The 16537-nt window shown below is 37.3% G+C and overlaps 1 protein-coding gene across 1 annotated transcript; it reads left to right on the forward strand.

Moving 5' to 3' along the window:
- On the forward strand, positions 636-1493 carry LOC109235859. Its single transcript, XM_019402110.1, has 2 exons — positions 636-1031; positions 1140-1493. Exons 1-2 carry the CDS (start codon positions 636-638, stop codon positions 1491-1493), a joined length of 750 nt encoding a protein of 249 aa, XP_019257655.1.

Here is a 16537-nt window from a genome sequence, read left to right on the forward strand (position 1 = left end):
TGACATTATTACTCATAAGGAGCTTCCAGATGATATACAAAACACTTTGATTGATCAATAAATACAATTGGAGGGGGAAGAAGATGATGAATCTACAACTGAAAATTTTAGAGCTGTTGCAAGGGAGGGGTATTTATCTCCTAAATCAGTAGCTAGAAGTGGAAATAAAGGGAAGAAAACACAACCTAAAGAGACACAACCACCTACTAGAATTTTGCCCAGGAGGGGAACTTCTACATCAACCAGATGATGATCAAAACTCTTATATGGAATATAAGGTCTGTTAAAACTCAACAGGCCTTTCAGAGGGTTATTAATATGCAAAAGGAACATGGCTTCTTCATTGTAGCACTCATGGAGCCATTTAAAAAGAAGAGGTTCATTCAAAATTATAGAAGGAGACTAGGTATGGAAGCTGCAATTTCTAATGTGAATAGAAAGATTTGGTTATTTTTTGATGCTGTGGTGGAATGGGATCTGTTGATTGACACTGAGCAAAAAATGACAATCAGAGTGTACCATCAAGATCTTGGTAAGTACATTATGATGACTTTTGTATATGCTAAGTTTTGTGCTTTGGAGAGATTGGAACTGTGGGATAATCTTTATTATTTGGCTAGTGACATGGAGTTGCCATGGCTAGTCGGGGTGATTTTAATGTTGTGCTTGGAGAGGATGAGAAGATAGGTGGACTTCCAGTGTATCGCCCAGAGTATGAAGACTTTGCATTCTGTGTCAACTCTTGTGGCTTGTTTGATCTTGGGTACAAGGGTAGTCCTTTCACATGGTGTAATGGGAGGCCAAATGAGGAGTGCATTTTCAAAGGACTTGACAGAATTCTTGTAAACTTGCCTTTTCAAACACTGTTTCCTACAATAGAGGTGGAGCACCTTATTAGAACAGGATCTGATCATGCACCACTATTGATGAGCTGTGGACAGGAAGCTATGAAGTTTGTTAAACCATTCAAGTTCTTGAACTTTTGGGCAAAGCATGAAACCTTTCTAGATGTGGTGAGGCAGAATTGGATGGTTGACTTTATAGGAGATCCTTTCTTGATGTTTAAGCAGAAATAGAAGAGGATTAAGATTGCTCTTTCAAAATGGAGTAAATTAACCTATGGGGATATTTTCAAGCAGCTGGCTATCAGGGAGGATGTGGTGAGGATTAAAGAGATGCTATTTGAGGAGGATCCTACAATAGAAAATAGAATTGTACTTCAACAAGCTCAAGCTGAGCTAAAGAAGTACTTGAGCATTGAGGAACAATACTGGAATCAAAAGGCAGGTATGACTTGGTTTGAGGAAGGAGATAGGAATGCAAGGTTCTTCCATAATTGTGTCAATAGGAAGAGGCAAAAGCTAAAATTGAAAAGGATCAAGAATAGTGATGGTTCATGGATTGAAACTCAAGACAAATTATCTGAGGCTGTAGTGGAGTTTTTCCAGAAGCAATTCACTAAGGAGGGGATCTTGGAAGCTTTGAGTTATTGAATAATGTACCTACAATGGTGACAAGGGAGCAGAATTTGGAATTATGTAGATTGCCTACTATGGATGAGGTAAAGGCTGCTGTTTTTGCATTGAGTAGTGAAAGTGCAAGTGGTCCAGATGGTTTTTCTGGCCTGTTCTTCCAAGCATGCTGGGATATTGTGGGGGAAGATATTCATACATTGTTAATTGTGTTCTTTGAGGGCAGTCCATTGCCTAAGTCTATAACACATACTAACCTTGTTTTATTGCCTAAAAAGCCTCAAGTTCAAACATTCTCTGACCGTAGACCTAGCATCTTGAGTAATTTTATTAACAAGGTGTTCTCAAGGGTGGTTCAAGATAGACTTGAAAAGATACTGCCTTCCTTGATATCATTAAACTAATCTGCTTTTCAAGGGAAGGAGTATCTTTGAGAATATTTTGTTGACTCAAGAGATTGTTACTGATATAAGACTAAGAGGTAAGCCTACTAATGTGGTGATCAAATTAGAAATGGTCAAGGCATATGATAGGGTGTCTTGGAAATATTTGATGCATGTTTTGAGGAAGATGGGGTTTGCAGAATGTTTTATCAACATGGTTTGGAATCTCATTGCTAACAATTGGTATTCAGTAATGGTTAATGGACAAGCTTCTGGCTTTTTTCATTCAACAAGGGGTGTGAAGCAAGGTGACCCTCTCTCACCAGCTTTATTTATTCTTTCAGCAGAAGTTTGTCAAGATCATTGAATAAGTTGTTTGAAGATAGACAGTTCAGGGGTTTTGGTATGCCAAAATGGTCTGATCCATTGAATCATCTAGCCTATGCAGATGATACTATCATCTTTGCATCTGCTGATCCTTACTCCCTTCAGAAGATAGTTAATGTTTTGGCTTTGTATGAGAGCACTTACGAGCAGATGATCAATAAGGCAAAGAGCTCTTTCTATATGCACTCAAAGGTTGCTGGAGATCTGGGGAATGCAGTAGCTACCATCACTGGTTTTTCTAAAGGTAGTTTTCCATTTACCTACCTTGGATGTCCAATTTTTTATACAAGAAGAAGGAAGGACAATGACTTGATCCAGAAGGTGAAGGCAAAGTTACACTCATGGAAAGGGAAACTGTTATCTTATGGAGGAAAGGCTACCTTGATTTCAAGTGTTCTACAAAGTATACCAACACACATCCTGTTAGTCTTAGATCCACCTGACAATATGATAGAACATCTCCATAAAACTTTTGCAAGATTTTTCTGGAGCAATAAGGAAGAAGGGAGGAGTAGACATTGGACAAAGTGGCTCAATCTATGTCTTCCTAAGGAGGAGGGGGGAGTAGGTTTCAGATCATTATTTGATGTTTCAAAGGCTCTATTTGCAAAGCTTTGGTGGAGATTTAGAACTTCTAAATCCTTATGGTCCAACTTCATGTGGAACAAGTATTGTAAGAAGGAACTACCTACTGTGGTTCAGTTTGGCGAGGGATCACATGTTTGGAGGAAAATATTGGAGGTACAATCATCTTTCATTCGTTTCATGAGTTGCATCTGAAGGAAAAACATTACTCAATATGGACAAATCTCAAATACCTAACCTTAGAGGTAGGATTGCCAAAAGGAAAGCACCTGACTGATGTACAAACTAACCTGTGCATTGCCAAATCCTTTTCTTGCATTATCCTGGACATTGTTGGATGGCTTCTCAGTGGTATTAGCATGTTATCATGCTCAGTCTGGGGGTGATTCAGCAGTTTTCAGAATAGTTTCTTATAAAGGTATGGCAGGAACATCTGTAGGATATCAAGGTATATCAGTACACTTTACATACATTATTCCTACAATGGAGTCTTCTGCAATTGTGTTGTTTGGTATCTTTTTCTGTATATCTTTGGGATGTTACTCAGTTGTATTAGCATGGTATCATGCTCAATCTGGGGACATGCTAGGGATATATAGACATGTTAACACAATGCAGCTAGGATTGCTGCAGTTTCTAATGCTTATGGACAAAAGAATTGTGTCTTGCATAGCCTTAGTATTGTCCTTACAGTCTGAGGCAATGTGCAGTCCAATGTTGTTGATTTATTTAGAGGCTCAAAACTGGATTTCAATGTGGCTAGGTTACAGGCTCATGACTCTCTATGAGTTTGATCTAGCATTCTGGACATCACACAATAATATGTTGTCACACTATTCATTAGCTCTATTACAGTTGGTATTGTGCTTTCATTTCTCAGTGGTATTAGTGTGCTTACACACTCATTCTGGGGATGGTAGTGCAGTATTCATCATAAGTTTGAGGTGTAAGCAGGTGTCAAGTTCAGTTCAATCATATGGGATCATCATTCATGCTTGCAAGTCATTGTTTGCTTCAGTACTGTGGAATTGCTGCTTGGAATCCTTAATTGCATATACCCTTCATACCCTGGCGCTTGGTGAGAGCTTGATAGGTGCTACTTGGTATCTGAAATGGGCATTAGGATTCACACACATCTACAGGAGAAAGAAGCATTCAGTTGGTCATGTTGTAATAGATAGGTATACTAGTTGGTTAGCCTTCCTAGTAGTTATTATTTTCATGCTTACGTTAATTGGTTTTGGACATCTTGTAAATTTTGGACCCAGTTTTGGGCTGTTTTATTTATATATTAGTCAGTAGGCAGCCTGCCTAGTGGTATATTTGCCAAAAAAAAAAAAGAAAGGGGATCACTCAAGTATTTTCCAACACTCAACTCTTTTACAAGCAACTCTCAATAAAGGGGGAGAGTAAGAAACAAGAAATGAAGACTCAAATCTTGTTAGTGTGTTGAAAATGAACGAATCGTCTTTCCTTTACAAAAAAGCTCTGGCCTCCAAGCTGTGTAAAAAAAAAGATACAACTCTTGCAAATGATATCCACCACACAATTCAATACTTTGGCCCCAAAGAATATTGTCATCAAAGTCTACTTGCAAATATGCTTATGCTTACGTGAGATGGACTTTACTAGCCAAAATTTTGGCCATATTACACATTAAATATTCATTCCTTTTTGCTTCACTTTTAAATTTATTATAACCAGTAGCTTAGAGTTCTTTTACGACGTCTGAAGAGTTCTGCGGCTTTTGGTATGCCAATGTTTCACCCTGTGACTATTGTATCCTTATTGAACACAATCGCAAAACAAACAAGCAGCCTTATATAAAGCAAAAAATTGAACGGGTAAATAGAAAAAAGAGACACAACCTTACTCTTTGAAATTCACTAATGTTTGTAGGGTAGTAAGTTGGTACTGGACCTCCTCATAATATACCTTAGTTTTACAGCAAACTGGATTAATATCAAGAGTTAGTAGGAGCATTGCTTCTGAGAGACTAAGAATAGAGCACTAAGCTCAGCTATACAGGATGATTGCCAAATGAGGGTACATGACAATTGCTATAGCTAAACCAAGTTCAACCTGTAACTAGTGGCTGAGCCACATCGATCCAAGGGTGGTTAATTGAATCCCCTTTACCTAAAATACACGTTACATATATAGGTGAAGATCTTTTTGTGTACACATATCAATTCTTGACTCTATTTAGTTCATGAAAAGCTTCCATTGTAGTGGCTAAAGGAGGTTCATAAATATTTTTAGGTCAGCTGTTACACTTTAGTATTTTTTGAATCCCTTTTGTCTCTAATCCTGCCTTAGCATTGGATTTTTTTGACAAGGAACATCTCTTCATAGGATTTACTATCCTGATGCGCTCTACCTACCCCTAGTTATTACTCCATATGACAGGGCACTCAAATGGTCATTGGTAGAAAAGATTAAAGTCTCCACCTATGCTGTAATCACAGTGGAATATGCCTTGTAATTCCCCCACCAATTCAGTGGAATATTTTTTTTCCCAATTTTTCTTCAATTTTGACAGTCAAAGTTTAGAAATATTTGATGGAGACTAAAATTGCTGACTTTTGACAAACTTAAAGGACCAAAACTGTTCAAGAATATATTTAAAGGATTATTTTAAATCCCCAAAACATAACAACCCATTGTTGTCATTGTTTCGACTATATACAACAAAATATGACCCAAAATGACAAAATTAATTAAAGAGAAAGGCATAAAAAAGAGAGATCATCCTCCTTAAAAATCCATTGTAAGAAAATGTCGAGGAAAAACGGAAAGGAAAAAAAAAAGAAACCATACTTTTTGTTCCATAAAAATTTAAATATAGAAAAAATTAACTCACCCATGGTGGGTGGCTCAGTTACATAAGGACAGTTATATTCAAGGTTCCTCTAATAAAAGGAAAATATTTGGATATCCTGTGAGTGATAGTAGCATATAAGTTTTGAGAAACTTATTTGTTTGACAAAGAGTAAAGAAAACAAACAGTAGCAAAGTAGAGAATTTTTACCTCAAAAACACAGCCGGGAGACAGAAGAAAATATGTGGGATTGAAAGTAAAAGCATATTTGTTCTCACAGTTTGTTGTGTCTAATATCAGCAAAAGCTGCAGAGCACATATTCTTTTATGTTGAAGGAAGCTTCAAACTTACCTTCAGTTTATTCCTGACCAGAATATAGGGATTATGGAATATCAACCTATAAGTGTTGATCATATATCTGAGCTTTGACCAAATCTTAAGCTCAAAATTGAAGTGGATGCAAATTGGTTGAGAATCAAATATCAGTTTGATTGCAAGTTGACCATCAAAACCTTCAGAGATGTGTTACTGCATAGGACTCTCAACTATCAGTGCTTGTGTACTTGGTAATAAATTTGCAAGATTATAAAGAAAATGATGAAAAAGAGAAAAATGTCATAGCGCAAGCTCATGACACGTATTGTCACTATTGACTCAATCAATCTCATGTAGTTATCCCTCAGTTTAAGCCACATCGAACAGAAAATTGCGTGTACCATGTGAACTCGTGCTTAGTATTATATAACACCCCACTTTCCCCTTCCTTTTCGATGTAAAGATTTGCCTGAAGTGTTATATGCATACCTTTAGTATGATTTATGGGTATAGGCAGATGCATCGGGGAGTTAAGCAGGTGCAACAACAATTTCTTTGGCATATTAAGCCTTCTAAATATGATGGTTTCCACATGATACTCCATTCAATTTGGCTCAACAGAGTTTCCGAAATAAATGTACATACACACTAGAGGTTGTAGACTTAAAGCTGAAATAATAATATTATATGAGGAGTTGTCCAATTGTTTTCCATACATAGGCTTGAGTAAGAGCATTATCAATATTGTTGCAATAATGAACATTTCTCCCCCTCTCTTCAGGTCTCTCTAAGGTGTGAAGTATTTTTGTATATTTCACTGGCAAAACTGAGGTGCAGGTAGAGCTCAGTAAATGTTATGAATCCTAAATACTTATTCGGTTAATGTTGTCAAATTGATTCATTTTTGGGTTATATGCAGCAGAGGGATGTTTCTTGAAACCATTGGGACTTGGGAGTAACAGGACATAAGAATGTGATCCCGCCATAATACCTGATAATTTTCATCCTCCATATTTTAGTCTTTTGAACTGGACATATTTTGCTGTTTTCATCTTAGAAAATGAAATTTCAAACTTAAAGTATATACATCCTTTCCATCTCTGAGGAAAAGTACCTAGAGATAAAAGAAGACTCAAACAGGTAAGAAAGCATTGCATTTGGCATGCTGACCCGATCCTACAAAGTGTGATCTAACATATGATTCTTCACTCTGCCTTGTACAACAGTGTTTTACGACTACCTGAATGATGACTGATGAATTATAGTTGCAGTAAATATAAAATCAAAGAGAACAAGGTAAATTTGATCCTCTGGAGCTGGTTCTTTCACTTGTTGAATATTACTGAGCTGCCAAATTTAGTAGATGTGGTACATTAAGCCAAACAGAAAGAAGTTTCAAGCTTATCTCTTGGAAACAAGTAAAGTAGTGATCTTTAAGTTGGAAACATTCAATTCATTTCAGACAATTATTAGAAATAGAATAAGCAGTAACTAGTGAACTGAGGGGGTAAGAGCAGAAAACTAGGAGATAGTTTTCAGAATTGCATCAGATATTCATAGTGTTAAAGGGTTTGCATTAGATATTCATTCATTTTGCTTCAATTTAGCTAGTGTACTATAATCAGTAGATTAGTGTTCTTATAAGATTTGTGAAGAGTTCAGATAAGATTTGTTGCGGCCAAACGCACACGCAAGTATACGCAGTCATCAAGTAATAAAGTGACTAAAAGTCGGATGTCGATCCCACGAGGACTTGTGATTAACTATTAACTAAGTTAGACTATCCTAATTATCTATACAAAAATTAAACCTATAAGTATTTGATTCTAAACTAATTAAAATAAATAAAAATAAGTAATGAACTTTGAACAAAGAAAGAGCAGATTTTTATGATATCAATGTAATGAAAACGATCTAAGGTTACGGGCTATCTAACATTCCTATTGTATTCTTCAATTGAATTGACTAACTAATTTATCTAGTTTATTGGTTGACAGGGTTAATATTGCTCATAAGAATCTGTCGAGTTCTTACTCTCTTATTCAAGCTAACTCAATGCCTATATGTCTATGGAATTAAGATTAACAAGAATGCAGTCACAATTCCTGTATTTCAACCAAGCAAGGCAATTGGATATATGTCTATCCCAATTGCTAATCCGTTCCCCGAGGCCCAGGTTCAAGAACTTGCTCTACTCAATCCTATATGCAATCTAGAATTCCCACTTTCGAGTTCAATTCGAGATTCATAGATAGTATTCAATTGGTGATCAAGCAATCAAATAATTAAGTGCAGGATTGAATAAATAAACCAATATGATAAACTAAGAAATCAAAATCAATATCCGAATAACAATAGTCATGAAAGAACCACAACCCTAGAACGTGAAGTTTAGCTCCACATAGACATGGTAGCAAAACAACAAATCATACAAAGAAACATAAAAAGACTAAGTTTGGTGGAAGAAAAGATGAAACCCAGCCTCCACGGCGGCTCTGTGCTCTTCCATGGTCAAAATTACTCTAAAAACGTTCTCCCATGTATATATACCAAGTTGGGTCGGGCCCAAATAATTATACCTTCTCCAATGTGAAAAAGGACACTTTTCCAGGGTGACTAGCGCGAGCTCGCGCATGACTTCTGACATTCTGCCTCCAGCTCCTTAACTCGCGCGACTTCGCGCTAACTTCGCACGTTCGCGCATTTTTTACCCTGTTCCGTTCCGAATTTGGAAAAACGTAAAACATGAAATTTGTAGACCATTGAGTCAACTTTCCATCCATATATTGTGGACCTAAAATGGAGTTCTGAGCAAAAATTTATATCTATTTTACTAGATAGTGCGAAATCTACCTACTGAAGTCTTTGTTCGCTCTAACTATCATCCGTTGACCCCCAAACATGATCCCGGCTTAATTCCTTGAACTTTTACTCAGATTTCAAAGCTCCAAATCACTTGAATTCATTCCATAACATCTACATAGCTCGGAATCACTCCTACAAGGCATAAAACACACCATTAGTGCAAAACACTAGCGATTAAAGCTCAAACTCAATTTAAGTGCAGTAAATTAGAGTGTAATAAACGACTAAAATACGCAATTATAGCCTATCATCATCTCACAATGTAACTATTGTAGCCTGGTTGAACATAATCTTAAAACATGTGTGTACTTGAATAGATCTATGCATGTTAGAAGAGACGGGATGAACCTGATGAATGAGACTTCACTTACATCCTTATCCCATATTCCCATTTAGATAGTTTTCTGTTGTTAGGTTGTGTTAGTTCATAGTCTATGGCTTTCTCTTTTAGATAGCTAGCTATGTCAAGGCTGGCTATGGTTATGTAATGCTGTTACTTGTGTGATTAATAGAAATATGTTAGTCATCCTTTTAGGTATATCGCACATTGGGAAGGGAGAAAAAGGAAATGATATGTAAGACAGAGCACAAGTTCATGGTAGGCGTATTTTTGCGCGTAGCTCAAGGGGCAAAAACATGATAGCGCAAGCCTCTCCCTCTTGTTTAGCTAAAAAGAGAACCTAAACAGGAAGAATAAGTGGGGAGAAATAGGACTACTTACATTGCACCTCTTATAAAATTCATTGCGTGATGAGAATTTGGTGTGATGTTTGGCACAATGGTGAGAAGAAGAGGCCTAACATGATGCAGAATAGCCTGTCAATATAGCCCAAGATGACTGCCTAGCATTTCAACCCCAAAAGGGAGCTAGGTTTTGAGGGAGGAGGGTATATATGTAGGCAAGTCATCCTTGGCTAATAAACAAAGACTCTTCTCTTCAGGTAAGCCCTCTCTTCTATACATTTTATTTAGTTCCTCTGGAATTGCCTTAATAACGAGTTGTGGACAATTTGCTTCTTCTTGGTTCTGTATTTATAGCTCAAAAGGAAATTCCATATTCATTTTGGCACCAAGTGTTGGACCTTTCATTGCCAATTTGCTTAATACATAAAATGCTTCTTTCTACACAGTTCTGTTGCCTTCCTGCAAAGAATATATTCTTTGGAGTTGAAGGAAGCTTCAAAGTTATCTGCTTCTTTAGTTCATTCTGACCAGAAGATGTGGATTATCGAATGTCAACTAATAGAATTTTATCATATAGCTGCTGTACATATGAGATTTGACCGAATCTTAAGCTGAAAATTGGATGCAAATTGGACGGGAATCAAATATCAGCTGTATACCAAGGTGACCATCAAAACCTTTCCAAGATGTATTGCTGCATACGACTTTCAACTAATCGTGATTTCATACTTCATGCCAATCTAGTCCTTAATTTTCAAAATTACAAAGAAAATGATGAATAAGAGCAAACAAATCTGAAAATAAATATAACGAGAGAAAGGCTATAAACTTGGGCTCTAACCCATCCATAAACAAAAACAAATAAGTAGTTTTTTTTTAAAACATACACAATTAGAATGTAATGAGAGTGGGTGGTATTTTCCAAGAATTCTTTCATGGCTTTTCTCCTTCTATTCTTAACCTTATTACTTATTCTGCATGAATGAAATTTCTTCATGAACATTTAGTTTCTCATTGGTAGTACGCAATCAATAATCATCTAGCATAGCAATTTAGAATTCTACGGTAACAGTTGTTGCTCAAGCTGGCTTATATATGTTGCTTGTGAAAGGAGCTGAAGGAATGACAGCTGAACAAGTTAGTGGAGGCATTCATCCAGCTGTCACTAGTTAGTTAGAGTGGCTGAGGTGGTTAGTGCTAATTAGTTGAGGGATTAAATTAGTGGAAGATATACGTATATATGTGTATGATGTCAGTTTCTTCTTCTTCTGTATAGAAATATACAAACATTTTCTTCTCTCTCATTCCCTCCGTTCTCATCCTCTCTATTGCAACTTCAATTCACTCATTGGAACCTCCATTAATGGAGGATGAGCTGTGATTGAACTCAGCTCAACTCACATGGTATCAGAACGATCGATACTGGTCACTTCTTAACTGAATAATCCTTTGTTCGTGTGGTTCAAATTCTCGCTTAAAGTCCAGAAATGGCGGAGGAGAAAATTGATCACACTCATCCATTTTTCTGCATCCTTCTGATACGCCGAGCTCGGTTCTGATTCCAATTCAACTCACCGGATCTGAAAACTATGGATTGTGGCAAAGGACGATGCGAATAGCTCTTCAAGCTAAGCGAAAGCTAGGTTTTGTAACTGGTAAGTGTAAAAAGGAGACCTTTAAGAAGGAATTGCATGAGGAATGGGAGACATGCAATACGATTGTGCTCTCATGGATCATGAACACTGTTTCATCAAACCTAGTTAGTGGAATAGCTTACGCATCGGATGCACACCTAGTTTGGGAAGATTTGAAGGAGAGATTTGATAAGGTGAATCGAGTTCGAATTTTCCAATTGCACAGAGAAATTGCAACAATTTCGCAGGGAACTGATTCTGTTGACTCATATTTTACTAGACTGAAGGAGATGTAGTCGGAATATGATGCCTTGGTTCCCACACCAGGTTGTGATTGTGCTAAATATAAGGACTATATTGAGCACCTTCATCGCCGAAGGTTACTTCAATTTCTCAGTGGTTTGAATGAGACCTATGAACAAGCAAGGAGGCAGATTTTGATGAAAACTTTTGAACCAACCTTGAACCAAGCTTATGCGTTGATAATTGAGGATGAAAGCCAAAGGTCTAATCCATATCCAGCCTTGGGAGCCAGAAGAGATCCCATTGCTATGCGGGCTGGACGAGGACAAGGCTACAAAGGAAAAAAACCATTCATGAAATGTGACTATTGTAAGATGACTGGTCATTTGAAGGAAAATTGCTACAAGTTGATAGGGTACCCTGCAGATTTCAATGCTAAAAGAAAGGTTGTGGCCAATTGTGCAACTGGCAATGCAGAGCATGAGGAACATCCACATGCAGCTGGTGGAAAGGCATATAATGATGATACTGCAGGAGGACACTTCTTTACTGAGAGCCAATACAAACAAATTCTGAACATGCTGAATAAGGATACCACAGTTCCACAAGTCAACATGGCAGGTATTGCTACTGCACTAATGACTGAAAATCCTTGTAGAGAATGGATAGTTGACTCTGGTGCAACTCATCACATAGCAGCTTCCCTAGACATATTGCATTCTAAGAATGAATTGAAAGTTGGTACTGATCAAGTTCATTTGCCTACTGGTGAGAAGACAAATATATCTCATATTGGTAATGCAACATTACTTCATGATATGGACATTAAGAATGTGTTATATGTTCCTGATTTCAAATTTAATTTGTTGTCTGTGTCAAAACTCACAAAGGAACTCAGCTGCTCTGTCCACCTTTATCCTGACTTCTGTGTGTTTTAGGACCTTTGGAGTGGCAGGGTAAGGGGGATTAGTAAGGAAAAGGGAGGTATGTATGCGGTGAAGGATAAACACATTGCTAGAAGTCTGAGGCAAGCATCAGTGGCAGCAGTTCAGAAACCAGCAGTTGATGGCATTCTTTGGCACAAAAGATTAGGTCACACTTCTGTTAGTACAATGAAAAACATAGATGTCTTACAGCTTAAAGATCTAGATGTTAATAAGGATTGTTCTGTATGTCCATTGGCTAAGCAAAGTAGATTAGTTTTTCCTAGAAGTATTACAAGAAGTAGTAATCCTTTACAGCTTCTACACATGGATGTCTGGGGACCATACAAGTTTCCCACACATGATAGAAAACACTACTTTCTAACAGTTGTGGATGACTGTTCCAGATATACCTGGGTACATTTACTACAATTGAAAAGTGATGTAATAGTTGTGTTGCAGAAGTTTCTCTCTATGCTAAGAACACAATTTGATATAGCTGTTAAAACTATTAGAACTGATAATGGAGGAGAGTTCTTTAGCAAACAGTGCATTGATTTGTTTGAACATTATGGCATTATACATCAAAGTAGTTGTGCATACACCCCTCAACAGAATAGGGTAGTTTAAAGAAAACATAGACATATACTAGACACAGCAAGAGCCCTAAAATTTCAGGCAACTATACCAACCAAATACTGGGGAGAATGTATAGTTACTGCTGTTTACATCATAAATAGGCTACCCTCTATCATTTTACAAGGCAGATCACCATATGAACTGCTACACCATCAGAAGCCTTCTCTTGAGCATTTAAGAGTCTTTGGATGCCTGTGCTATGCTACAACTATGCTACATGACAACAAGTTCTCAGCAAGAGCCAAATCTGCTGTGCACATGGAGTATTCAGACACACAAAAGGGCTACAGGCTCTTGGACCTTGCAACTAATCAATTTTTTGTTTGCAGGGATGTAGTTTTCAAAGAGCATATTTTTCCATTTGCTAAGTCCTCCTCATTGCATCCTGTTAATGCTCCTGCTAGGGGGAGTTCATCAGTTGAGCATGAGCATGAACCATTGCAGGGACATGTTGGAGATCATGCATCTGAATTACTGCAGACACCTGTGGTAGATATGTACCTGAACCTGAACTGGATACAACTACTGCAATCCATGAAGATCATGATCATGAAGATGGTGAGGCTGATGCTGTTTATGAAGATGATAACAACACTACTGATGTTGTAGTATCTGAAGAAGCTGCAGAAAACTTTGAACCTCAAGCATCTGAACCTCATCAGGATCCACATGATGAACCTGCAGAACCAAGAAGATCTGGTAGAAGTATCAAAGAACCCATATGGCTACAAGACTATGTTACCAAGAAAAAGGCACATAGTGTGGCCTTATATCCTATTTCAGATTATTTGTGCTATGATCAACTTTCATAGGCATTCAGAAGTTTTGTAGGAAAGCTTTCAGCACTCACAGAACCACAGAGTTTTGTAGAAGCATCAGGAGACAAGAGATGGATTGAGGCAATGAAATAAGAAATCAAGGCATTGAAGGACAATAAAACACGGGAGATAGTAGATTTGCCCAAAGGAAAAAACACAATTGGGTCAAAATGGGTGTACAAAATCAAGTACAAAGTTAATGGAGATGTGGAAAGGTTCAAGGCCAGGCTAGTAGCAAAAGGCTATAGCCAAAAGGAAGGGTTAGACTACCATGAGACCTTTTCACCTGTTGCCAAAATGGCAACTGTAAGGTCAGTTATTGCAGTAGCAGCATCAAAAGAGTGGAACATGTATCAAATGGATGCGTATAATGCTTTCCTGCAAGGGGACTTATATAAGAACTGTATATGGAGATGCCTCAAGGTTTTAAGAGACAGGGGAGACTAAAGTATGCAAGCTAGTGAAATCATTATATAGACTAAAGCAAGCTTCAAGACAGTGGAACATCAAATTTACAGAGGCACTTCCGGAGGCAGGATATAAGCAAAGTCTGTATGACTATTCACTGTTTACCAAGAGGAGAGGAGCAGATTTTGTGGCTCTGCTTGTATATGTGGATGATTTACTCATCACAGGAAAAAATGAGCAATTCATCCAGAAAACTAAAGATGTTCTAAATCAAAAGTTTAAGGTGAAAGATTTGGGGGAGTTAAAATACTTCTTGGGAATTGAAGTCATGAGATCCAACAAAGGAATCTTATTAAACCAAAGGAAGTATGCCCTGCAGCTGGTTTCTGATCTGGGGTTAGGGGCTGCTAAACCAGTGGGCACTCCAATAGACATGAATCAAAAATTCACTTCAGCTAAATTTGATGAACATGTTGGAGTGTCTGGAGATGAATTGATAAAAGATGTTACAGGCTATCAGAGGTTGATTGGAAGATTAATATATCTGACAATCACAAGACCAGATATAGTGTTTGCTGTCCAAACACTTAGTCAGTTTATGCAGTCACCCAAGCAATCTCACTGGGAAGCAGTATTAAGAGTTGTGAAGTATCTCAAACTAAATCCAGGGATGGGCATTCTACTAAGCAGTAAAGGTGAAAACAGTTTAACTTGTTATTGTGATGCAGACTGGGCTGCATGTCCTAATACTAGAAAGTCAGTGACTGGTTTCCTTGTGAAATATGGGGATTCATTAGTCTCATGGAAATCTAAAAAACAACAGACAGTATCAAGAAGCTCAGCAGAAGCAGAATATAGAAGTCTTGATGCAGCTACTGCAGAGATAGTGTGGTTACTTGGATTGTTTGCAGAGCTTGGCATTCCAATTGAGCAGCCTGTGAGTGTGTTTTGTGATAGTAAGGCAGCTCTACAGATTGCAGCTAATCTCATATTCCATGAAAGAACAAAGCATATAGAGATCGATTGTCACTTTATAAGGGACAAGATCAAGGATAGGAAGATCAAAACATACCATGTAGGGACAAAAGAGCAGCAGGCAGACTTGCTTACCAAGGGACTTGGGAGAATACAGCATGAGTATTTCTTGAGCAAGCTTGGAGTGCTTAACATTCTATACCCTCCATCTTGAGGGGGAGTGTGAAAGGAGCTGAAGAAATGACAGCTGGACAAGTTAGTGGAGCTGAGGTGGTTAGTGCTAATTAGTTGAGGGATTAAATTAGTGGAAGGTATACGTATATATGTGTATGATGTATCGGTTTCTTCTTCTTCTGTATAGAAATATACAAACATTTTCTTCTCTCTCATTCCCTCTGTTCTCATCCTCTCTACTGCAACTTTAATTCACTCATTGGAACCTCCATTAATGGAGGATGAGCTGTGATTGAACTCAGCTCAACTCACATTGCTTTCCTCCTTGATTAATTGAATATGGTGATGCTTTCGGTAAATTTTACCCTCACGATGCAATATAATTGAACGGGATAATTTTGCAGTCACTGTTGCTACATTGAAATAGACGCGCTAAGCAATTTGTGGCTTAAATAGTATCAAAGGCAACACTTTTGGACCTAAGGAACGCTTTTTGAGGGGTGGCCTAATAAGCGTAACCTTTGCCCTAAGACAACGCTTTATAAGTGTTGCTTTAGAAGCTACACTTGAAAAACGTGGCCTAAATATTAATAAGGCCACGCTTGTAGTACCCTCTATAGTAACACTTTTGGATACTACAACAACATATGAAAAACGTGGCCTTTGTTACTCTTTAGGTCACGCTTGAAAGTGTTGCTTTTGCTACTATTTAAGCCACAAAATTTTCAATTCCTATGGTCACACTTCAAGTGTCTACACTATGAAGTAATTTGTTTTGTATATTTATACAAGCCATATGTTTGCATTCAATAAATATATTCCTTGTATATATCCCATAATCACGTACGAAGATCACAAGCACTCAATTATGTAAAATATAACAAAAGAATAATTCCAATTCATATACTTGCAATGAACTTCAAAAAAAGATCAAATCTTGCGTAAACAACGAAGAAAATTATTTCAAGGTTCATACTTGTAACTTTACAAAATTAAATGTATTACTGTATTAGGAATTACAAAAATCGTAATTATCCAAAGTCTTCATCGTTAAATTCCAATAGATCAAATAGTCTTTATCTTTAAATTTCAATAGATCAAATAGTCTTCTAGCACCATTTTAATTGCCCACCGAAATATTCCTACAAAATAAAATTAGTAATTAGATAGAAATACATAGTATGCAAATGCAAACTCAGAGAAATATGGT

This window comes from Nicotiana attenuata, chromosome 1 (assembly GCF_001879085.1).
Source record: "Nicotiana attenuata strain UT chromosome 1, NIATTr2, whole genome shotgun sequence".
Taxonomy (NCBI): Eukaryota; Viridiplantae; Streptophyta; class Magnoliopsida; order Solanales; family Solanaceae; genus Nicotiana; species Nicotiana attenuata.

Excerpts from the sequence above, each read along its gene's own strand:
- LOC109235859 (XM_019402110.1), top strand. The coding sequence starts at position 636 with ATGGCTAGTCGGGGTGATTTTAATGTTGTGCTTGGAGAGGATGAGAAG. Across the intron at positions 1,032-1,139 it reads TGGTGAGGCAGAATTGGATG|CTGGCTATCAGGGAGGATGT; the intron begins GTTGACTTTATA and ends ATTTTCAAGCAG.